Below are 24,414 nucleotides of genomic sequence, written 5' to 3'. Positions count from 1 at the left end.
TAATTAGGTGCCAGCTAATCCATCCCATTACAGATGTTTGAACACTGCTTTTGTTCTGCTACCTGAGTTCAATAGTTTGTTGCATATGGGACTATTAAAAAGGTAATAAAAACACTTGTGTCTCTTTCCTACCAGGTCCTGAAGAAAAAACGATTTGAATACAGCTTGATCTAAATGTTTATATAACACAAACACTTCTTTGTTGATATACACCTGAATTATTTACTTTCAAATAAAAATTAAGAGCTTTAACACCTTTATTGGATTTCAGGGCATTGTGTTGAGTATGAAGAAAAAACAATACAATTTCCTGGATCAGAGGAAAACTGATTTCGATCAGGATTATGATGAGTTTTGTAAAAGTACAAACGAGCTCCATGTAAGTATCTCACTAGGGAACTGGTTTAGAAAGAACAGCTAATCTGTCCCTAAAGACATTCACTCAATCTTGATCATAACTGTAAGAATAATCTCAGTGTGCATCTATACAACTTACAGAAATTGAGCTTTAATGCGCTATGTCATACTAAGACAGATGTCTGATTATGTAACTTATCTTTTGCTGTTATATTAAATAGAATTGCAGGATTTTGTACTTTGCTCAATTTCAGTGTAAATCTGTGTCTTTTTTCTAATTCCAGAATCAGCTGAAGGCATTCATGGATAACACATTTGACAAAATTCAGAATACTCACAGAGCCTTGAATGTTCTCAATAAATTCAAAAGGTATTTTAATTCTTTAGCTATGAATGTTTTATATATGCGTGAACATGATCGTCTATTAAAATATTTATCTCTGATGTGTGGTTGCTTTTGTGCTGAGTTTTTGCCAGCTCGAGTCTCTCGTCTAATTACGTCTAATGGCTCCAACAGGCTTGGCATTCCAGAACTGGGCATTGATGCCAAATACCAGAAGATCCTTCAAAACTACAGCCGGGACATAGAGATGGTGTCCAAGATCTACACCAAGCAGAAGAGCGAGCCTCCCATTGCGCGTGACCTGCCGCCCATTGCGGGGAAGATCCTGTGGTCCCGTCAGCTGTTCCGTCGCATCCAGGAGCCCATGGATCTCTTCCAGCAGCAAGCCGGTGTTTTGCAAACTCCCGAAGCCAAGCGTATAATCCGCAACTACAATAAGGTGGCAAAGGTGTTGCTGGAATTTGAGGTCCTGTACCATAGAGGATGGCTCACACAGGTGACTCTAAAACTCATCATGAGAATTTTCTGTTCTTTTTTTGATTTGGTTCTTCTTGTTCTTGATCTGTAGCTGTATATTGTAGGTTGTATATGGAATCCCTAAACATAGTTAATGGAAATAGTTTCTTCTGAGAATCAGCTGTGGTACACTGTGATCCAGCACAGTGGTTCATTTTGGATTGCTGTACGTACTGGTGCGTTTGATTTTGGTTAGGTGCTTTTTGTTAATACTTTGCATGCAATTTGCAGATTCCAGGTAACAGCAGCTCAAAATGCCTGGGTCTAAGGAAGATTTCAGGGGAAAGGAAACGGTGTCACATTGTGCACTGCAGTTTTCACACAAATTAGATTTTGTTTTTTATGTTTTATGATTTGCAAATGGTCAGAATAAAACACTATGAGAATCAACGAGAAGCACTAAAAATGTACATAAAACAGAAATAAAACATAAGCAATATCAGAGCAGTTATTATAAAGTGCCCCATTTCCACTAGATAAAGAAGCAATAAAGGACAAGAGTTATTTGTTGTGTTGGAAGAATACAGTTAATCATAAAGAGCTTACATAAAGAATCTTGGATTTGTTTTTTTCTTTCCACAGATTGAGATTGCTAAAGCAGGCCTCCAAGCATCCCTTCTGGTAAAATCCCCCGAAACCAGCCATTTGTTTGTGAACTTTGACCCCCAAATACTCACTTTAATTCGGGAGACGGACTGCATGACTAAAATGGGTCTTGAAATTCCTCCGTTTGCTGCCACCCTTCAGCAAAAACAGGACCTCTTTAAGAAGAACTACAACAAACTACAGGTGACCACTCCTATAACGAGTGATGGTTCAGTTAAAAGCGTTACTAGGCGCTAGTTATTTCTTGTTGTCTGGTGTTAATAGTGTGTTCACTGGATGCTGAAGATAGCTTGTGTGCTCTTCCACAGATGGTTCTTGCAGAGAACACCAGAGTGAGGTCAAAAATCCACACTGCCTATGAACAGCTTGTTGTGCCCCATTTAGCTAAGGTGGATGAAGCCATACAACCAGGTTTAACGTCCCTCAACTGGACTTCCTTAAACATTGAAAAATATATAAATGGAATCATCTCTGCACTAGGTAAGCAATAACACAAAAGAAAAATGAGCTTAAGGATGCATGAATATGGAAACACCAAACAATCCTCATATCACCAGAGACTCCCAAATGTACTGTTTCCAAAAAAAGCAAAAAACACTGGGTTTTGAAGGTGGAGGGAGGCAGTCCAGTAATACAATTTGTGAAAAGGAATAATTGAAATGGTTGGTATATAAATTATGGATATTTGTTGTATATAGTATAGATTAGATTTCCTTTCTTGTTGGTTACCCTTGGGTACAGAAGTGCACAATCAAGGGGGGATTTAAGACTTCTTTCTGCTTTTAATCTAAATGATATAAACATAAAATCTACCTGGCCAGATTTTTTGACTTTATGAAAACTATTCACAGCTGACTTGGAGCTTCTCGTGGACCGTGTGAATGATCTGGTGGAGTTCCGGATTGAGGCTGTTCTGCAGGAAATGAGCACAGCGCTGCTCTGTAAACTGCCAGAAGACGAGCCATTCACTTGTGATGAGTTTTTCCAGATGACAAAGGTGAATGGTTACATGAGGAGTTTTAACCACAAGCCAAGAAACAATTAGGGCAACCTTGGCCTGCCTTGCTCTACTAACTGTCACTATTTGCTTGACATTGGTCCTTCAATATACTATTCTCATTATTTTGTATATAAATTGAAGCATACACTTCATGGTTGAGCAGTTCTGGCAAGGATACACATTGGTATTGCTGGAATTCAGCTATCATCTCCAATTTAATCAGTTGCCATCACCATGATAGGAAACTGTTCTAGTCTGAAAAATGTGAACTGACTGTATTTCCTTTGAATTACCCACACTATTCCAGGAGCTGTGCATCAATGGTGCTCAGAGTTTACACACTAAAAGCTCCCTGGTCGAAGAAGCAGCCAACGAGCTCATTAACATGCTGCTGGATTTCGAACCCCAACACAAGGAGGAAGAAGAGAAATTCATTGATGAAAGCAGAACTGACAGTAAACTTGACAATGAAGAGGGCGAAGGTATGGAATTGTTATGTTGAGGAGGCACTTAAAAAATATATGAAATATAGCAGTGGTGAATTCGACTTTTGATTGATTTTTGACGATTTATAGAACATGGTAGATTTATAACATGTCAAGTTCATGGAAAGAAATGACATATTGTTTTTAAATTTTGATTTCCAATGTCAAAATAATGAGTAACCCAACTCACAACAGGAACAGAAATGGTCTCAAATCAAGACTTAAGACTAGCCTGGCTGTATTGAAAGTGACCTGTAGTGGTTTTCTTTCACCCGGTGATCAGTTGAACATGAGGGGAAGTTGGAAAGCCGGCTCCTGTCTCGCAGCACCAACCCAGGAAGCACGGGACCTCCCTCCCCACCTGCCAAGAGAAAGAAGAAGAAAGACATGATGGAGATCCTGGAGGAGGAAGCACAGGAACTCCTTTCTCACTTCAGCCACCGCAACGTGGAAGCTCTGCTCAGGGTCACGCGCAACACCCTGGAGACCCTGCGCAAACGCATCCACACCTCCTCCATGATCCACTTCCTGGGTAAGCCATGTGTTATCTTTTTGTTCCCCATGTCAACACCTGTTTCAGTAGAACAACTTTGGATGCTGTGAACTTGCCAAGGTCTTTAATTGACTGTATCTTTATATTAACTCAAAAGCCAATGGCGATTCAGCAAACAAACTGAAAAGCACTTGCCAGCCCATCTTCAGGACTAGCATCACCCTGGCGATCCCGAACATCAGCATGGTGCCCGCCCTGGATGAAGTTCAGCAGGCCCTGAACCGAGCTGTCGAGTGCGTCGTCAGTGTCAGCAAGGGTGTGGGCCAGTGGAGCAAAGAAAGGATCTCCAAGGTTTGGCTGTCCAACATCCTCCCTTCCCTCGTTACTCTTAAACTTAATTTCTAGGATCCTTGCTTTAACGACAGTGTAATGGAAAGCATTCGAATTGTGGAGAACAAAGGAGATATGTTCAAAGGAGACACTGAGTGCAGGTGTCGTGATTATTCTGTAATCAGTTCTCATGATGCAGCTACTCTTCCTGCAAATCCAGTACAACCCTATGCCCCATTGTACCCTATGAAATGTATTTGCTCTTTACTTATACTGTACTCTCATATGGGGACTTTTTTGTTTTTGTATTTTGGTGGACAACATACTGGAAATCCACTTGTTTAAAGCCTTGCGAATATCTCTTCTTGCTCTGCTGTATTATTTGTATATAAATAAATTATAATATAGAAATCGTACCCCAAAGCATTGTTGAAGCCCACATACCCATGTCTTTGTTATGTGTCGTGCAGAGGAAGATGAGTGAAAGACGGATAGCCGCCCTGAAACGAGACAGCAGAGACAGCGACTCTGAGGATGGGGAAGCTACGTACAGAAGTGTTGCTGGTATGATGGCAGCTTGACAGCTTCATTCACTTTTGAACAGGTTTTAAAGAGAATAACAGGAAGAGATCTGTGAGGAGTTGTTGTTATTATGAAAGTCATTTTGAAAACTTTTGAAGTGGCTGGTTGTAAAATAATACTGAAAAACAAAGCAATTTTTTTTAAAGAGACACACTAGTTTATTTATTTTGTGGTCTAATACAAACTGATGTTGAGAAGAAAAGTGATACATCTTTCTTCTTTTGTATTTGTGGACACTTTTTACAGTCTGAAATATCATTTTTGGTCCATTTCCGATCATATATTGAACCATTTCTGTAGAACCTAATAAATACTTTATTCCGGATAACATCTCCTTTGTCAGCTCCATATACTTTGAGTTATTTTTCTCTTACTGATGGAATTAGTATCTTTCATTTTTGCCTCTGCTTATTCCCCCCAAGGTGCAATTTGCTTTCAGTGTGGTGTCTGAGTTGAGTCTCTCTCTCCAGATTGCAGTACATCTGACTTCTCTGCCTCCATGAATCACGCTATCCCCTTTCAAGCCAGAAACTATTACAAGAGTGTGTCTGAAAACAAGGAAATTGTGAAGCTGATGTCTGTCTTGAGCACATCCATTAATTCAACTAAAAAGGTAACCTTACCGGAGAGCTAAATCCTATAAAAAGCAAAGCCAAAAAACACATAAAAGATGTGAAGTAGAACATTATTGATTGTGTCTTTCTGTTGCTAGACATTTTGGAGGCAAAAATGCTGATATTAGACTCATTGAAAATTTTGTTTAATTGGTTTAATGCTGGCTTTGCAACCCAAGCAAGACTTTTTCAGCTTTTATTATGAAAAATGTGTGTGTAATTTTAGAATAAAATTGTGAAGGTGATCAGAACCTAAGCTGTATTGGTATATTTTGCTTTTTTCACCAAACTTATCTCCATTCACTCGCCAGGAGGTTATGACGGCCCTAGATCGCTTCAGCTCATATCACCACATCTGGCAAAAAGAGAGAGAAGAAACCATTGAGAATTTCATCAAGGGGAGCCCTCTGTTATCTGAATTTGAATCTCAGATCCTGTACTACAGAGACTTAGAGCTGGAGATCAATGCTGAGCCAGAGTTTGTAACTGTTGGAGCCCTGGCACTTTACACAGGTAATGCCATCATAATAGCTTTTAGAATTTATTTCCCAGTGGTATATCATCACATCAATTGTATGTATTCTAAAGAGAGATTGTGCCTAAATGATGAGAGCATGTTATAGTGCAATTTTGTGCAAAAGGTGACATTACCCATTTGGAAGTATATGTCATGGATATTGATAGGACTTGGACCTTTCGCTCCAGGGACACAGGCTAAAATACCTTTTTAGATCATACAATCTCTTTGGGACTCTTGATGATGAATTGTGAATTGTGTATATTGATGCTCAATGTATTATTAATTTTCTAGCTGATCTGAAGATGGCTCTAACTGCAGAGACCAAAGCTTGGATGGTGGACTTTGGGCGCCACTGCAATAGGAAGTACAGGACTGAGATGGAGAACATCTTTACTTTTGTGGAAGAAGCCGGAAAGAAACTGAACCGACAGATTAAGGATTTAGATGACATCAGAATAGCCATGGCTGCCCTGAAGGAAATAAGAGAGCATCAGATTTCCATTGATTTCCAGGTTACTCCAATAGAGGTAAGCAGTCTTCTATTTGCTAGATTACCTTTTAAATCCCCATTGTTACAAATCCGGTATGATTTCTTCTGTAAAATAAAAATAATGTAGGCATAACAAACTGCCTAAGTTATGTTTGAGAATTAACATGATTGTTTTAGTTTTAGTTTTACTTTTGTAATCTTATTGTCACTTGTGCACCCCCCACCCCACACATCTTGTTTAGTTTCTGTATTTTTTCTCAAATGTATCACAATGGTGTTGCTATTGAATGCCAGGTCCAATTTTTGGTAATCTGATCTTCTGTCTGGCAGGAGTCTTATGCCATGCTCAATAAGTATGACCTTCTGGTGGCAAAAGAAGAGGCAGAGAAGGTGGACACCCTGCGATACACCTGGGAGAAGCTGTTGGTCAGGGGCACAGAGGTGCAGAATGAACTTGTGTCTCTGCAGCCCAACTTCAGAGGGGAGCTCATCAGTAATGTGCAGACTTTCGTGGAAGACTGCGGTCACTTTTACGATGACTATGACAAGGTATGTAGCAGGATGACTAAACACCATCATCTACTTCTCCTCACTCTGATCTTCAGATATAGTCCCTTTAGTACTAATTTCAGCTTGTCTACCAACTTAAAAATATACCCTATATTTTGCAGGATGGTCCAATGGTTGTTGGTTTGGCACCTCAAGATGCAAGTGACAGGCTCATTATGTTTCAGGTATGTCAAACTGAATCATTATTGCTTTGAGATAAAACCTATATGAAATCCCACATCCCTGTTTAGATGTTGGAGCATATGACAAAAGCTATACATCCTATTAATGAAATGTTCTTATTGTTACTGTCCTGACAGAATCGCTTTGACAATTTGTATCGCAAATACAACACCTACACTGGTGGTGAGGAGTTGTTTGGCCTACCTGTGACACAGCACCCCCAGCTGCTGGAAATCAAAAAGCAGCTGACCCTTCTACAAAAGCTTTATGGCCTCTACAACAGTGTCATTGACACTGTGAACGGCTACTATGACATCCTGTGGTCCGACATTAACATCGAGAAAATCAATAACGAGTTGTTAGATTTTCAGACTCGGTAAGTCTGCCTTTGGTCATGTTTAAGAATGTTTTGTTTTTTCCCACCCATTTTATTTTCTCCTAAAGTTAAAGTTAAAAATAAAAGCCCTGAACTATGTCCTTTGCAGCCCCAGCCACATTTGCTTTTAGTATATTTGGTTTATGGTTTTAGTGTCCCCTGTTTCAGTAACATCGCAATGCTTTATATAAACAAAAGCTGTGAAGAATAAACCTTGGCCTTCCTTTGGATTCCCATAGATGCCGCAAGCTACCCCGGGCTTTGAAAGAGTGGCAGGCCTTTCTTGACCTCAAGAAGACCATTGATGATTTTAATGAGTGCTGCCCTCTGCTGGAGCTAATGACCAACAAGGCCATGATGAATCGCCACTGGAAAAGAATTACGGAAGTGACAGGTCACAGCTTTGATGTGGAAAGTGACACTTTCAAGCTTAGAAATATAATGGAAGCTCCCCTTTTAAAGTGTAAAGAAGAGATAGAGGTAAGGTGTTGAACTATTATTTGCTCTAACACTTTTTTTTAATAATGTTTTGACACTGTGTGTTTTGTTTTTATTGATGCATTAGTTAATTGGTTTATCTGACAAATGCCTTTAATCAAAGACATCTTACAAGGGTAAAAATACAAACAAGCTATGCATTATGAATACAGTAAAAAAACACAGAATGTTATACATTCATGTTGGAATCCATACCAACGGCACATTAAAAGCTTTTGGAATCAGGATCCGCCTCCGAGATATAATGAGTACAGGCCATCCGATGCCTAGTAGAGGTGTTTTATATCAAAAGAAAGTCTTTGATAGTGCAAAATTATTTGATGTACCAGAATGACATAGAGAAAGCTTTGAACAGCACGCTCTACAGATGTTACTGCCAAGGGAAAAAGGATCGAGATTAGGATGCCAAGAATTACGGAGATAGTACTTGCATAGTTTTGTTATATGTGGTTTGTTACTCTAATTGGCCTTTTATGTGGACTAGGACATATGTATCAGTGCTGTGAAGGAACGGGATATCGAACAGAAACTGAAGCAGGTGATCGCAGAGTGGGACAACAAGACTTTCACGTTTGCCAACTTTAAAACCAGAGGCGAGCTGCTATTAAGAGGAGACAGCACCTCCGAGATCATAGCCAACATGGAGGACAGCTTAATGGTTTTGGGTTCACTGATGAGCAACAGGTAACGAATTGTGGATGAAAAGGAATGTTTTATTGTTTTAAAAAAACCAAACAATACATACTGATGGATAATTGAACAGTGTGTAGTTAGAGTGTGAAAAATTGCTACTTTTTGCCCTAGATTTGAGGTTTTGCAAGGATATTTGTTTTTGTGGGGAATCAAAGTTCAGAAGCCTGTCTGATGATGACGTATCAAGTGAAGTAATGGTACATTAAACATTTTCTTTACAGTTTAGCTGTTTATCGTTTTTGTTTCCCAATCTAAAACCTTCAGTTAATATGAGTTTAAACTGTATATATGCACTGAACCAACTGTTTCCCATTTTTTGACCACCGTAGATACAACACTCCATTTAAGGCACAGATTCAAAAATGGGTGCAGAACCTTTCTAACACTACAGATATCATAGAGAACTGGATGACTGTTCAAAACCTGTGGATTTATTTGGAGGCTGTGTTTGTTGGTGGAGACATAGCAAAGCAGCTTCCTAAGGTAAGAAAAGCAATGTTGTTATTATTACTATTATTTGTTTTGGTACACCAATACAATCCAATGGAATTGAAGTGATGTCAAGAATTTTCTTTCCAAAATCAATCACATGCTTTTTCTCACCTGCAGGAGGCAAAGAGATTCTCCAATATTGACAAATCGTGGGTGAAGATAATGACACGAGCCCACGAGATGCCCAATGTTGTGCAGTGCTGTGTGGGAGATGAAACCATGGGGCAGCTGCTGCCACACTTATTAGAGCAACTTGAAATCTGCCAGAAATCTCTCACAGGGTAAGCTGGGGAGAACTGTGACCTTCCCCATTATTTGATTTTGTTTAACAGAAAAATTATGTCTATTTAGAACTACTGAATAAATACATTTCCAATCAGCATGTTATATTATAGAAAATTGCGTTGAAAGATGAGTTTTCTACTTGAGCCACTTTTCATTGCCTTTTTTAATATCAATTTTTTTTCGTTCTTATTTTTTTTTAGCTACCTTGAAAAGAAACGTCTCCTTTTCCCTCGGTTTTTCTTTGTGTCTGATCCAGCTCTTCTTGAAATACTGGGGCAGGCTTCAGACTCTCACACCATTCAGGCTCATCTTCTGAATGTCTTTGATAACATAAAATCAGTTCGGTTCCATGATAAGGTAAGTGACACTTACCACTCCCTGACCCTGGTGTGTTTTGAAGGCTTAACTTAAGCTCTGGGGCTTGACAAAATGGCCATCTCATGTTCTGTCTTAAAGGTATATGACCGAATCCTTGCCATTTGTTCTCGAGAAGAGGAGATGGTTGAACTTGATAGGCCAGTGATGGCTGAGGGCAATGTGGAGGTGTGGCTCAATGCTCTTCTGAAGGAATCCCAGAGGTCCTTGCACCTTGTGATTCGCCAAGCAGCTGTTAGCATCCAGGACTCCAGTTTCCAGCTCATAGAGTTCCTCAATTACTTCCCTGCTCAGGTATCCAGCCTTTCTTTTTTTTTTCAGGTCTAATTTCACACTTAGAGATAACTCCCCAAAATTTACAGCAGAATCTGTTCAAATGTATAAATCAAAGCATCACAGTGTGTGCTACAAAGCAGGTGGTAAACTGCAGAAATTACAAATAATAGTAATCAGTTACAAAATTATGTCTTTGCTTCCTCTCAGACCACTTATTTTTACAGATTTTCTGTCTGTTGTAATTTGAGAAGAATAATACTCCCGAAGACCTGAATGGGTTTCAGATTTCAATGTAAGAACTTAAGGAGCAAAGTCATTGTACATTTTTCCAGGTGTAACAAGTTGTTTTTGAATTCAGATCGGTTTGCTTGGAATCCAAATGATCTGGACAAGAGATTCAGAGGAGGCTCTGACAAATGCTAGATATGACCGGAAGATTATGACAAAGACCAATCAGTCATTCCTAGAGCTGTTGAACACCCTAATTGACATGACAACGAAGGACCTCAGTTCAGTGGAGCGCATCAAATATGAGACGCTCATCACTATTCATGTGCACCAGAGGGATATCTTTGATGACCTGGTGAGTGACATCAGCAGTCAAGCCGGTCCTGAGAAGTCTTAATCGGCAGAAGCAGAGGGACATCTCTTTGTCTGTGAAAACAGGATAGAATTAAATCTCTTTGCAATCTCCTATGCTTGTTATATTCCCTCTGTTCTTTTTAATGCCAAATCATGCTGGTGTCTGTAATTTTCTGTGGTTTATGGGTGTTATCCTGTTAATAGTTTTTTTAATTTCCACAAATGTGCATGTATCATAACCTCTATAGCTTGCTGAAAGGTGGTGCATCAAAAATACCATAAAGAGGAATAGGCAAATGTATAAAATGGCATGTACCAGAACAAAGTGCCACTGTAGGAATTTCAACCTCAATTGTTTCACACAAGTTTAATGAAATTCAGCCTGACTGCAACCAAAGCAATGCAGGACCTAAAGGCAGTATCTTACCAGAATCATCAACAAAAGACAGGCATCTCCTTACCTGTACTCGAGAAAGATATTCTGTATACATCCACTTTTCCCTCATTGCAGTGTCGGATGCATATCAAGAGCCCCAGTGACTTTGAATGGCTAAAGCAGTGCCGTTTCTATTTCAACGAAGACTCTGACAAGATGCTAATTAACATCACTGATGTCGGGTTCATCTACCAGAATGAGTTCCTGGGTTGTACTGACAGGCTGGTCATTACTCCGCTCACTGACAGGTAATTGCAAAGAGCAGGTGAAGTGCTTCTCAAGTACTCAAACCGGCATTGACAATAAAGTTTGCTGCAACAAAAATAACATTTCCCAAGGGATATATTATAGCTCCACAGATTGCTTGTCAGTTGAATGAAATGATCCAGGGAATTACCTGTACTTACTGTAAGCTGGAAAATGATACACAGTCGAGTTAAAGTGTATTAATTTCTAACCATGATGCATTGGTCTAAATATGACAGGCCTCGTCCTCTGATGCAGCTGCTGTGTTGGATGAGTAACTCTCCTTTGAATATAGTCTAACGCATACCAGTTCTCTAAACCTGGGAGGAAAACACACTTCAGACCCAGAGAGTACCCTGCTAGCAGAAAAAAGTTAGAAACATCCTCCACAGATTTCAAATGATTAGCAGTGGCAGCTCTATAGGTGTTCATCAGGGTGTGTATTGTGTCCCAGGTGCTACATCACTCTTGCCCAGGCTCTGGGAATGAGTATGGGAGGAGCCCCAGCCGGCCCAGCTGGCACAGGGAAGACAGAGACTACCAAAGACATGGGCCGCTGCCTGGGCAAATATGTGGTGGTCTTCAACTGTTCTGACCAGATGGACTTCAGAGGCCTTGGGAGAATTTTTAAAGGTAAAGCACATTGTAGCAAAGGATCATCATGTGCAGTGCATCCAGAAAGCATTCACAGCGCTTCACTTTTCCACATTTTGTGATGTTACAGCCTTATTCCAAAATGGATTAAATTCATGATTTTCCTCAAAATTCTACAAACAATACCCCATAATGACAACGTGAAAGAAGTTTGTTTGAAATCTTTGCAAATTTATTAAAAATATAAAACAAAAAAAGCACATGTACATAAGTATTCACAGCCTTTGCGCAATACTTTGTTGAAGCACCTTTGATGCTACAAGCTTGGCACACCTATTTTTGGGCAGTTTCTCCCATTCTTCTTTGCAGGACCTCTCAAGCTCCATCAGGTTGGATGGGGAGCGTCGGTGCACAGCCATTTTCAGATCTCTCCAGAGATGTTCAATCGGGTTCAAGTCTGGGCTCTGGTTGGGCCACTCAAGGAGATTCACAGAGTTGTCCTGTAGCCACTCCTTTGTTATCTTGTCCTGTTGGAAGATGAACCTGTACATAAGTATTCACAGCCTTTGCCATGACACTCAAAATTGAGATCAGGTGCGTCCTGTTTCCACTGATCATCCTTGAGATGTTTCTACAACTTGATTGGAGTCCACCTGTGGTAAATTCAGTTGATTGGACATGATTTGGAAAGGCACACACCTGTCTATATAAGGTCCCACAGTTAACAGTGCATGTCAGAGCACAAACCAAGCCATGAAGTCCAAGGAATTGTCTGTAGACCTCAGAGACAGGATTGTATCGAGGCACAGATCTGGGGAAGGGTACAGAAAAATGTCTGCAGCATTGAAGGTCCCAATGAGCACAGTGGCCTCCATCATCCGTAAATGGAAGAAGTTTGGAACCACCAGGACTCTTCCTAGAGCTGGCCACCCGGCCAAACTGAGCGATCGGGGGAGAAGTGACCAAGAACCTGATGGTCACTCTGACAGAGCTCCAGTGTGTCTCTGTGGAGAGCGGAGAACCTTCCAGAAGAACAACCATCTCTGCAGCACTCCACCAATCAGGCCTGTATGGTAGAGATCCCAGACGGAAGCCACTCCTCAGTAAAAGGCACATGACAGCCCGCCTGGAGTTTGCCAAAAGGCACCTGAAGGACTCTCCAACAATGAGAAACAAAGATTTATCTCTCTGGCCTGAATGGCAAGCGTCATGTCTGGAGGAAACCAGGCACCGCTCATCACCTGGCCAATACCATCCCTACAGTGAAGCATGGTGGTGGCAGCATCATGCTGTGGGGATGTTTTTCAGCGGCAGGAACTGGGAGACTTGTCAGGATCGAGGGAAAGATGAATGCAGCAATGTACAGAGACATCCTTGATGAAAACCTGCTCCAGTGCGCTCTGGACCTCAGACTGGGGCGAAGGTTCATCTTCCAGCAGGACAACGACCCTAAGCACACAGCCAAGATAACAAAGGAGTTTCTACAGGACAACTCTGTGAATGTCCTTGAGTGGCCCAGCCAGAGACCAGACTTGAACCCGATTGAACATCTCTGGAGATATCTGAAAATGGCTGTGCACCAACACTCCCCATCCAACGTGATGGAGCTTGAGAGGTCCTGCAAAGACGAATGGGAGAAACTGCCCAAAAATAGGTGTGCCAAGCTTGTAGCATCATACTCAAAAAGACTTGAGGCTGTAACTGGTGCCAAAGGTGCTTCAACAAAGTATTGAGCAAAGGCTGTGAATACTTATGTACATGTGCTTTTTTTGTTTCATATTTTTAATAAATTTGCAAAGATTTCAAACAAACTTCTTTCACGTTGTCATTATGGGGTATTGTTTGTAGAATTTTGAGGAAAATAATTAATTTAATCCATTTTGGAATAAGGCTGTAACATAACAAAATGTGGAAAAAGTGAAGCGCTGTGAATACTTTCCAGATGCACTGTATGGTTTTATCCTGGCACGACTAATAACTGGCTTGTGTACTTGTTGATCTTGAGGAAAGATATTGGCCTGGTTTATCTTCTTAATTGAGAAACCTGCTACATATCTGCTTTAGTGTTCTTTGCAGCTGTTAAGTACATATTTTGATTTCTTAACAGTTTTCGTTGACTTTTCTTTCGCTATGCTTTAGGCCTCGCTCAGTCTGGTTCCTGGGGATGCTTCGATGAGTTCAACCGCATTGACCTTCCCGTCCTGTCAGTAGCCGCTCAGCAGATAGCCATTGTTCTAACCTGCAAGAAAGAGCGAAAGAAGAACTTCATTTTCACTGACGGGGATAATGTCGAAATGAATCCGGAGTTTGGAATCTTCCTAACAATGGTTTGCAAACTGGTTTTAAAGTATTTATTTAAAACATGTGGAAATGTAGTACAGAACTGGTCTGATTTTTACACCGTTCCACTAAGAATTTGTAGGCATGTTCTTGTCATATACTAGAAGAGATTGGAGGCACTGATTGCTGCAAACCATTTTATTGCAAACACCACATAAAAATAATTATTAGGCAGAATTATTCATAGATTTTTCCAGCTACATCTGCAGGAACAGGGCATCACTCTTGGCTAGTATAAAGTGTCCTAATCAATGGAGTTAATTTGGATGTGCCATTTGATAAATGATTGAATTTAGCGAGTAGCAAATCTTTAATCTGTCAGACTTGCACTTAGAACGTGCCATGAACCACTGTGTCTACTGCCTGCTGGCTTCATTTTAAGGTTTATTATAGCTTTCACACAAATGTTTGTATTCCTTTGACACCACCAGAATCCAGGCTATGCCGGCCGTCAGGAGCTCCCAGAGAACTTAAAGATCAATTTCCGCTCCGTGGCCATGATGGTTCCTGATCGACAGATAATTATTCGAGTCAAACTGGCTAGCTGTGGGTTTATTGACAACATTGAGCTGGCTAGAAAATTCTTCACACTCTACAAGCTTTGCGAAGAGCAGCTCTCTAAACAGGTGACATGCTTTTTATTTTAATACAAAAATAAAATAACATTGCTTATCAGCTTATTATATTATTTTGTGTTATGAAAATGCAGCCTTCACATATTATTACAGTTGGTGTAGTGTTTTCTTAATGTACCAGGATTAGAAGAATTAAAAACTTATAATTTCTGTCAGTTTTCAGGCATTATGTAAGCAAGTTAACAAACGATCGTCACGTCATTTACCGGTTATATTTCCATTTTTTCTTTCAGAATTCTGATTTGATTTGATTCATGATTTGATTTTGTGCACTGTTTGCTTTTCTCAATGGTTTGTAGGTGCACTATGACTTCGGACTTCGAAATATTTTGTCGGTGCTGCGTACACTGGGTGCAGCGAAACGAGCGAACCCAAGCGATACGGAGTCTACCATCGTCATGCGTGTGCTACGGGATATGAATTTGTCTAAACTGGTAAATAAGCCTGGAGCTGACGTTATTTCCCTTGAATAGACAATCGCAAATTAAATTAAATTATACAAATAATACATTTTCTTCAAAAAATTCAAGATTCTAGAATGTAGATTTCTGGAGCTTTCGATTTTAATTCCATATTCCAAAGTGTATTGCTTTCTCCAATAGCCATGGTCTCTACCCTGTATGTTATCCAAGCTTTGTCACAATTTTATGGGTACTAAACTACAGTTCCTAATATTGAACTGCTGCCCTATAATTCCCATGGGCTGACTGCCTGAAATATCCATCACACTGTTAATTTAATATAATAATCAGCATCTCAGACAGAAAACTAGAGTTCACCGCCCTCCTACATGTACGAATTAAAAAGCTTATACAATTCATCCCAGTTTTGGAAAGTATATAAACCTATAGTTATGTTTTTCTATTTCTTATACACTGAGACTCCTTTTGAAATTGTCACCTCACCTGTTATTCAGAATGCTTATCTATGCATGTTTCATTGGTCTTCATCCTGAACAGATTGATGAAGATGAGCCTCTTTTCTTGAGTTTGATTGAAGATCTCTTCCCTGGCATTCAGCTGGACAAAGCAGGGTACCCAGAACTGGAAGGAGCTATTGACAAACAGGTCAGTAATGTCAATGAGAACCAAGTCATAATACAATGACAGTCAGATGTACTAAACATTAAAAAATACATATTCAACTTATAGAAGGTATTGAAAATAACAATGCAAAATGAAAAATAAATTATGTGAATCACAAGTGAATAATCATTGGTCACTCAACTATATATATTATTGTACTGTACTGAGTAATACTCAAAAGGTCAGCAAAAGGTCTCCGTCTGAGAGTATCAACACCTGAAAAGTTGAGGATGCATCATATACTTCCATAAACATTTGTCTATAGATTTAAGTAAAATATTTAATTTCTATTTCTTCAGATTGAATAAGAAATATCTTTGTCTTTGATGTATGTCTGTCTTTGTTATTAAGGAGGTACATTAAAAAAGGATCATGACTTAGTGTTGAAATATAGGCTTTTATTTCTTCTTATCTGTCCACGATTACTATTCATTCAGGTGGCAGAAGCTGGTTTAATTTGCCATCCTCCTTGGAAGCTAAAAGTCATCCAGCTCTTTGAGACTCAGAGAGTCCGACATGGCATGATGGCTTTAGGACCAAGCGGGGCTGGAAAAACTACCTGCATTCACACCTTAATGAGAGCAATGACAGGTAGGTACAATATTGCTATTTCTGTCACTTCTTCAGCTGTGACTAGGACAACTACTACTACAGCTGCTTCTCTAATGATATATTTGGGCACCTGCTTTTGTTCTTAGCACAACAAGAATCACTCCAAAAAGTATAGTATAAAAGGGTAAAAATGCTCTGAAAATCATAATCGGGTCCATGCAGGTGAATACGAGTAATAAAATGTACATAGTGCAGTTGTTTTCTTTTGGTAACTAAATAAAAACATCCAGATACATCTTTTAGAGGAGATACTGTAACATTCTTACAAATACTTGATGTTGCTTTGTATTCTACAGGTTGATCTTCAGATTGAAATTTGTCTTTTCAGTGAATTATTCAATGAATCTCACAGAAATCTCTTTGGAATGATAGTCAAGGACGGATAGTAGTTTTTGCCATTGCTTTTGCTGGCTTTGGTTTTATGTTAAATAGCCTTTTCTGATACAAAACAGATTTTACACTACTTGTTAAATTCAACGAACACATCCCTTTCAGTCTCGCTCTATAATGGTAGTTATTAAGCTTTAAACCAAGACTGAAGAAGAAAACATGCCTACTAGAGTTTGATGTCTGATAAATGCTTTGATCTGTGCAGACTGCGGGCAGCCTCACAGAGAGATGCGCATGAACCCCAAAGCCATAACCGCTCCTCAGATGTTTGGACGCCTGGATGTGGCAACTAATGACTGGACTGATGGCATCTTCTCGACTTTGTGGCGGAAAACTCTGAGGGCCAAGAAAGGTTATGAACTTCAAACATTAAACGGTCCTTGAAAGGCTATGCTTTTTTGTTGGGAACTTTTTAAAAATGTAACTGTTGAAAAGCACCAAAATAAAGGTCAGACGAAGTTCCAAATTCCCATGGATAGATTAAAGGGGAATAAAATGGAAAGAGAAAATGGGATGAAGGCAAAATTTTGCTTCAAGCATTGTGTGGTGCTAGGAAAACAGATGTAAATGTATAAAGGAAGGTAGAAACAGCTCCGCCTATTATATGAAAAGCTAAGAGGACATGTGACATGTATCAGAATTTATATTTTGGATGCTACTTTTCAAATACTGCAAATACTATCCCAAACAGATACATTAAAAACCTACCCTTATATAGCATAATATGTTTTTCTGGAACTGTGAAGGCATTCATTTGATAATAATGTGTATTTCAATTGATAGGTCAGTTTATTAAATACTTAATTAAATATATGCCTGGAGCTTAAGCTGTTAATGTAAATTAAATTTTTTTTACTGGCAATTGAACCCTCAATGGGCTTTTTCGTGGATCTTTCCTACATAAAGGTAGTAGAAAAATAAAACTGATGTTTGATTGGGATAATAATTGGACCAGCAAAGTGATCATTAGTTTCATTTGAGTGCTGAATGAGTATTTAGGGATAAAATACAACTGATGAATTACATTTACTTTCAGCAGAGGTTATTCACTATTATCTATATTTATTTTGATGTGTTTCTTAAGGCAAATAAAACCATTTTGATCGTCAATTAACATTTTAAAGGGAACATTTCAAAAACATATTTGAAAATGTACAAAACCTAAAATAAATATGTTTCTATTACCGGTTATTGATACACTAAAAATAATGACTCATCTTGAAACAGACCTTGTCATTTTGTATTTGAAGTGCAAAAAACTACAGACATAAGACATTCATATGCAAAACAGTCCTAAACATTCCTCCTCAGCCATCCTGCATTTTAATTGGCATTGCATAAATTAAACGTTCATAAATGTGTCTGCGCACTGATGCAAGGGAAGCGAGTGTGTGATATTTCATAATTAAAGAAAACAAAGTGTTACATGCCCATATATATATATTTATAGCCATAATTAATTCACAGGAGGGATGCATCATTCCTTGGGAATTAATTGTGCATCTTCTTAACACACATTTTTGGTTGCTTTTTTAAAAATAAAAACTTCTCACCTAATTTTCTCAGCTCCTACTCTCCAGAGATGCTAATTATTCGAGAAGTGTGACTTGGTCTAAGCCTACAGTTGTTCATAGTGTGCTTTGAAGCTTTAAAAGCCCCAGGCACCATCATAAAAGAGCTGGAGTTTGAGAAGTTTGACAGAGAATAGCAATTATCTGGTAGCAGTACGCCTAATCCCCAGAGAACTCGAGAGACCTCCAAATGCAAAGAAGAAAACCACTTGTCTCCTTTTATTTTATTGATTTTATTTTTCCCCGAGAAGAGCAAAACAGATGCATGAAAACCTAAATACAGTAACTCCTATTGGATACACTATTGCTTTTCTTTAATGTCGTTTTAATGTCTCATTATCCTCAAATTAAGCAGCAACACATTAATACAATGTCACAAGAAACATAGGAGGGTATAGGCATGTAGAGCATATAGAGATATTAAACTAGTATCACATCTGAGATTCCCAAGGGTGTTTCAAGACTCAAATATGTAGATGCAGTTGCTGTTATTTATTTATGAGAATTGGTAAATGGGAATCCATCTTAAGTGTAATTACAAAAATTACAAACAGTGCATTGAATTAGTAATGTCATATGGAAATAAATATGAGATTGGGCCCATTGTTGATTTACATGTGCTTGGACTACAGGAGAGCACATTTGGATTGTGCTGGACGGGCCGGTGGACGCCATCTGGATTGAGAATCTCAACTCGGTGCTGGATGATAACAAGACCCTTACCTTGGCCAATGGAGATCGTATTCCAATGGCCCCCAACTGCAAGATTGTCTTCGAGCCACACAATATTGACAACGCCTCACCGGCCACGGTATCTCGGAACGGGATGGTCTTCATGAGTTCCTCTGTACTCAACTGGAGCCCCATTCTGGAGGTGAGATCCTGGACCCAACAGTCCTCCTTTTGGTCAATAGCAATGCCATTAAGATGTCGCAGCTTCCTAGAGTGCTTTACATAATTACAAACTTAAATAAAATCTTCGGTTAAACATACACTCCAGGTACAGTGGATAATACTGCACAAAAAAGAGATGTATTAAGAGTTAAGGTCTCAGCATTGCTAATGGCAAAGGGATTGACGTTTCACACATTAGGAGCACACTAGCACACTTGAATTCTTTATACCCAGCCATTCTGGGATTTTCTCTCATGACTTAGCGAGTGTATAGGACAGTACGTAGTTAGCAGATTATGGAGATCTGTGGCCCCCAACCCATTAACGTTATAAGTTATTGTAAGTACTTAAATGGGAAATCATGTCTCTTGCGTACCTTGTGCTACACTATAATTAAATATATATATAACACTTATTATCTATTACCCTCAGAGGATATCAATTTAGTCTAAAAAGGAAAATTGTGAATTTGTGAAATTGTAAAAGTGCTTATCGCCTTTACGGTCAATAATTTTGTGAAGTAGAATTCAGTCTGATCTTTTTCAAAGTAACAGTTGCAAAGACATGAGTAACTCTTTTATAATGATCTCAAAGGGATGCACCACAGAGAAGTCCTACTGAAACTTTTTAAACGTGCAATTTCTTCCTTTTCAGGGCTGGCTGAAGAAACGTTCTGCACAGGAGGGAGATGTTCTGCGGGAGCTGTTTTCATCTTCTTTCCCAGACCTCTACAGATTTAGTGTGCAGTCCCTGGAGTACAAAATGGAGATGCTTGAGGCTTTTGTAATTATGCAAAGCATCAGCATGCTGCAGGGTTTGATTCCCCCAAAGGTAGATAACTTTAATCTTGCTGCCTTTTGTAAAGTACAAAATATTCAACATCAAAGAACTAAGCAATGCTTATTTCCATAAGGGTATTTCCACAGATACAAATTTGGGTGAAACCTTGTTTTATTATGCTCCATAAATACTCCATTCCCCTTTTCTATCCTATTACACAGTTTTTCTAATCTTAATGAGAGTGAAAACCCAAGTTTGTGTATTAATGGCTCTTCATGTATGGTTAAAGGTGCAGTTTGATTGTAAAGTTCAGACTATGCTGACAATTCTGACCTATTGTAGCAGGTATAATCAAATTTGTCTTTAAGGGATCTTATTTTATGTGGTCAACTATTACAATGGATGTGTTCAGGACAGCTAAGTAATTGCAATTGCAGTGCACAGAGCTTTTATTGAAACAACAGAACTACGACACCAGAAACACACTCTCTAATATGTTTACAGTGTATTCATTTTTGTTTATGAAGCCATGTTGGTTCATCTGAACTTGAATGTTTTTCTTAAATACTTTGAAGAACCTATCTGGTCATAAAATGCCACAGAAGATGACAGAACTTGTTTTCCAAGCCTATATCTTTGGTTTATCTATTTTGAAACTCGTATCTTTATCGATGTCCGTCTCAGGAGCAGGGAGGGGAAGTGTCACGGAAACACCTGGAACGGCTGTATGTGTTTTCCCTGATGTGGAGCATCGGTGCCATGCTGGAGCTGGAAGACCGGAGGAAGCTGGAAAATTGGCTCAGAGCCCAGGAGAGTATCTGCCTCGACCTCCCCGACATCCCTGCTGGCAGCGAGGACACCATGTTTGACTTCCATGTGACCTCTGATGGTTAGTTGGGGGCAATTCTGAAAATACAATGACTTCTGTTCCCATCTATGGGTTATTCTGCACAGACATTGTGAGCAATGCTAATTTAGACATTGTTTAGTAATTGCTTCTATTCTTTGGATAGCAGTGACAATCAGAAGACCCTGTGGCTCTCTAGGAATAGGAGAGGGGAAATCTCTGCATGATTCCAATCTTTCATTAGCTAACTTGGGCATCTCTATAGTAGTTATGACAACATGAATGATGGCAAATCTCATTTAATCAGGACAATGGGTGCACTGGAACACACGAGTTGAAGAGTACATCTACCCACCCGACAGCACGCCAGAGTACGGGTCCATACTTGTGCCCAATGTGGACAATGTCAGGACTGACTTCCTGATTCAAACGATTGCTAAACAGGGCAAGGTCGGTATCTGTGTGAATGCATGATTGGTTGATTTTATCGTCTATGGATATCTAAATGTGAGTTGCCCCTGTACGTCTACACAGTTAGCTACAACCTTGCCCAGATTCAGACCAGGAAGATCTGCACTGTATGGCTCAACCTGCACTTTGAGTGGATGTTTTTAACTGTTCATATGGGAGCCCCCTGCTCTCATATTGTAAATGTGCTAATACATATATAATAGTACAAATAATAACCATGTAATAACAATTAGTGACTACTGCAGTAAATTCTGTACCACACAGTTTACATTTTGTCATTATAATAAGGTTAGGCAGATGTTAATATTCTGCTTTCATTGAGAACGTTGACTTTAGGGGTGATTTAATCATGCATGTTAAATTTAACTAGCATGAAAACCATGCCACATATAAAACCTTTACCTGTGTTGAATTAAGAAAGTAAAGTATTTTAACAGTCGTGGCAAACATAGAAACTCTATTTACATAACAGATTTACATAAGTATTCTCCTGTCTCTGCTCTTTGAGGTTGCAAGGTAAGGCTAAATGTGCTGTCATGAAAAAGCACAGACTCCTTAAATTAACCTGCAAGTGTGCACTGTTTTCTAGGCAGTACTGCTGATTGGTGAACAGGGCACAGCCAAGACGGTCATTATAAAGGGCTATATGTCGAAGTATGACCCAGAATCTCACATGGCCAAGAGCCTTAATTTCTCTTCTGCGACCACACCACTGATGTTCCAGGTAAACATCTTTCAAAGGGTTCGATCTGCTAAGTATGTGTTTTTCATTTTCAATCTCCTCGACAGGTCGAGTGGCAGGCCAAAAAAGGTTATCTAGCAGCTGAGATGGCACACAAGCAGTTATTTCTATAATTATGTTCAAATGTAGAGTGACTAAGACAAATTAAATTTTTATCGTTTTATTTCTCTACTACTGTCACATTCATTTCCTGTGTTTCCTAACACAGGAAGGCAAAAGGAAACAATCAAGAATGTTCTGTGAAAAAGAGAAATTACATGATTATTTTTCTCCTTTTTTTGTCTACTGGTAAATTACTTTTTCCCGACAACATAATTGATTATGATTGAGTTGTATAATTTCAAAAGAAGAGCTTTGTTTTGTTAACAATTTAGCAGATACAAAAATGAATTCTTCAATAAAGCAGACCGTTTTTTAATCATCCCTAGATACTCTTTTTCAAATATATATTTTCTTGTATTGCTCCTGTCTGCGAAGAAAGGAAATTACAATAACATTTCTGTTGTTTCAGCGCACTATTGAAAGCTACATAGACAAGCGAATGGGTACAACTTATGGACCTCCAGCAGGAAAGAAAATGTCTGTCTTTATTGATGACATCAACATGCCCGTTATCAATGAATGGGGGGATCAGGTAGGTTGGTCATCTTTAAACAATGAAGAGAAATTTTGATCAGTCAAAGCAGTAGATAACATACATATTACTTGCAACTATTGCATGCCTGAGATATTGAAACTAGGTTTCCAATTACAAATTGGTTAACACTTACAGTTCTACTGTTTTTCCAGGTTACCAATGAGATAGTCCGCCAGGTGATGGAGCAGAATGGGTTTTATAACTTAGAGAAGCCAGGGGAGTTCACCAACATTGTGGACATCCAGTTTCTGGCTGCCATGATCCATCCTGGAGGGGGCCGCAATGACATTCCTCAGAGACTGAAGAGACAATTCTCCATCTTCAACTGCACCCTGCCCTCCAACACCTCCATCGACAAGATATTTGGTGAGATATGGCTCTCTCTTGCTTTTTAAAAATGTATTCTTGGATGTTTTAAAAGTTAGTGTAGTGCTTATCAGTTCAGGAGGAAAAATAACAGTCCAGATGATGTGATTAGTTTGTGTGTTGTCTGATGGAAATTTGAAGTGTTATCCTACTAGTATTCTTCACATTCTTCACAAGTTTTCCGTATTTATCAGTTTTGTCATTAAGTAATAGTAGTTTATAATGTGCAAGCCTAGTTTTGGATTTTGCAACTGCAATTTGGTAGGCCTCAAATCTGAAATGTAGATGTGTTTACACCCTCTTCCCACTATCCGATTTGCACTATTTCTGTTTTTTTGTGTTTTGGCAGGAGTGATTGGAATCGGACATTTCTGTTCTCAGCGTGGTTTTTCAGAAGAAGTCAGAGACACTGTATCTAAGCTGGTCTCTCTGACACGCAAGCTGTGGCAAAAGACTAAAATCAAAATGCTCCCCACTCCTGCAAAATTCCACTACATCTTCAATCTGAGAGACCTGTCTCGGATTTGGCAGGGAATGCTCAACACCACCTCCGAGGTCATCAGTTCTCAGGCTGTAAGTGTTTCACTGACCTGTAGTAAATTAGCTAAAAGTGGTCTCGCCTTTTCTCATTCACAAATATCAAAGCTTTGAAACCATGGTACTTTCAAGCAAATTAGATATAATTGAACTGTAATTAATTGTTTGAACTCTGTTTCAATTCTGTTACCTTTTATCTAATATTATCTGGGTCCATTTAAAAATCTTGAATTCATACCATTCATCATTATCAGCATCAACATAAAGAATTGAATGGTATGTATGTATGTATGTATAATTGTATGTCAGTGCTGGTGCTACCATATTTGGGGCCCAAAGTGAAAACTATTTTAAGGCCCCCCCAAGAAAAAAAAGTATATTTCTGTTCAACCTTTTTTTTTTTTTTAATTTATTATGTACAATAAATCTGATGCTTAAAATAACACATCCCTCATATTAAGGGCCCCCAAGGCCTTCTTGGGGCCCTACGAAACCACTTAGTCTGCTTATAGCTGATACTGGCCCTGGTGTGAGTGAATATGTGTATGTTAAGCATAGACTACATGAATCAAGTATATATGCATCT

The 24,414-nt window shown here is 39.1% G+C and overlaps 1 protein-coding gene across 1 annotated transcript in view; it reads left to right on the top strand.

Annotated features, from left to right (window-relative positions):
* The window catches only part of dnah5 (dynein, axonemal, heavy chain 5), a 72,371-nt gene that overhangs the window by 26,024 nt on the left and 21,933 nt on the right, over positions 1-24,414 (top strand). Inside the window, exons 13-51 of the mRNA XM_066690728.1 lie at positions 272-379; positions 642-727; positions 875-1,196; positions 1,799-2,005; positions 2,131-2,302; positions 2,674-2,819; positions 3,130-3,304; positions 3,591-3,839; positions 3,958-4,151; positions 4,601-4,694; positions 5,183-5,325; positions 5,638-5,839; positions 6,138-6,373; positions 6,667-6,885; positions 7,008-7,070; positions 7,206-7,444; positions 7,684-7,924; positions 8,427-8,626; positions 8,965-9,118; positions 9,245-9,408; positions 9,613-9,769; positions 9,869-10,081; positions 10,422-10,646; positions 11,157-11,329; positions 11,782-11,960; positions 14,061-14,248; positions 14,693-14,887; positions 15,196-15,330; positions 15,856-15,963; positions 16,419-16,572; positions 17,189-17,335; positions 19,187-19,428; positions 20,103-20,279; positions 20,913-21,117; positions 21,383-21,525; positions 22,136-22,270; positions 22,800-22,922; positions 23,078-23,291; positions 23,641-23,864. Coding sequence (XP_066546825.1) covers positions 272-379; positions 642-727; positions 875-1,196; positions 1,799-2,005; positions 2,131-2,302; positions 2,674-2,819; positions 3,130-3,304; positions 3,591-3,839; positions 3,958-4,151; positions 4,601-4,694; positions 5,183-5,325; positions 5,638-5,839; positions 6,138-6,373; positions 6,667-6,885; positions 7,008-7,070; positions 7,206-7,444; positions 7,684-7,924; positions 8,427-8,626; positions 8,965-9,118; positions 9,245-9,408; positions 9,613-9,769; positions 9,869-10,081; positions 10,422-10,646; positions 11,157-11,329; positions 11,782-11,960; positions 14,061-14,248; positions 14,693-14,887; positions 15,196-15,330; positions 15,856-15,963; positions 16,419-16,572; positions 17,189-17,335; positions 19,187-19,428; positions 20,103-20,279; positions 20,913-21,117; positions 21,383-21,525; positions 22,136-22,270; positions 22,800-22,922; positions 23,078-23,291; positions 23,641-23,864 — 6,951 coding nt within the window. The remainder of the gene's footprint in view (positions 1-271; positions 380-641; positions 728-874; positions 1,197-1,798; positions 2,006-2,130; positions 2,303-2,673; positions 2,820-3,129; positions 3,305-3,590; positions 3,840-3,957; positions 4,152-4,600; positions 4,695-5,182; positions 5,326-5,637; positions 5,840-6,137; positions 6,374-6,666; positions 6,886-7,007; positions 7,071-7,205; positions 7,445-7,683; positions 7,925-8,426; positions 8,627-8,964; positions 9,119-9,244; positions 9,409-9,612; positions 9,770-9,868; positions 10,082-10,421; positions 10,647-11,156; positions 11,330-11,781; positions 11,961-14,060; positions 14,249-14,692; positions 14,888-15,195; positions 15,331-15,855; positions 15,964-16,418; positions 16,573-17,188; positions 17,336-19,186; positions 19,429-20,102; positions 20,280-20,912; positions 21,118-21,382; positions 21,526-22,135; positions 22,271-22,799; positions 22,923-23,077; positions 23,292-23,640; positions 23,865-24,414) is intronic.

The sequence above is a fragment of the Amia ocellicauda genome, chromosome 18 (assembly GCF_036373705.1).
Source record: "Amia ocellicauda isolate fAmiCal2 chromosome 18, fAmiCal2.hap1, whole genome shotgun sequence".
In the NCBI taxonomy this organism is placed as follows: domain Eukaryota; kingdom Metazoa; phylum Chordata; class Actinopteri; order Amiiformes; family Amiidae; genus Amia; species Amia ocellicauda.
The sequence above is the reverse complement of the archived record's forward strand: the minus strand, read 5'-3'. Positions and strand labels throughout refer to the sequence as shown.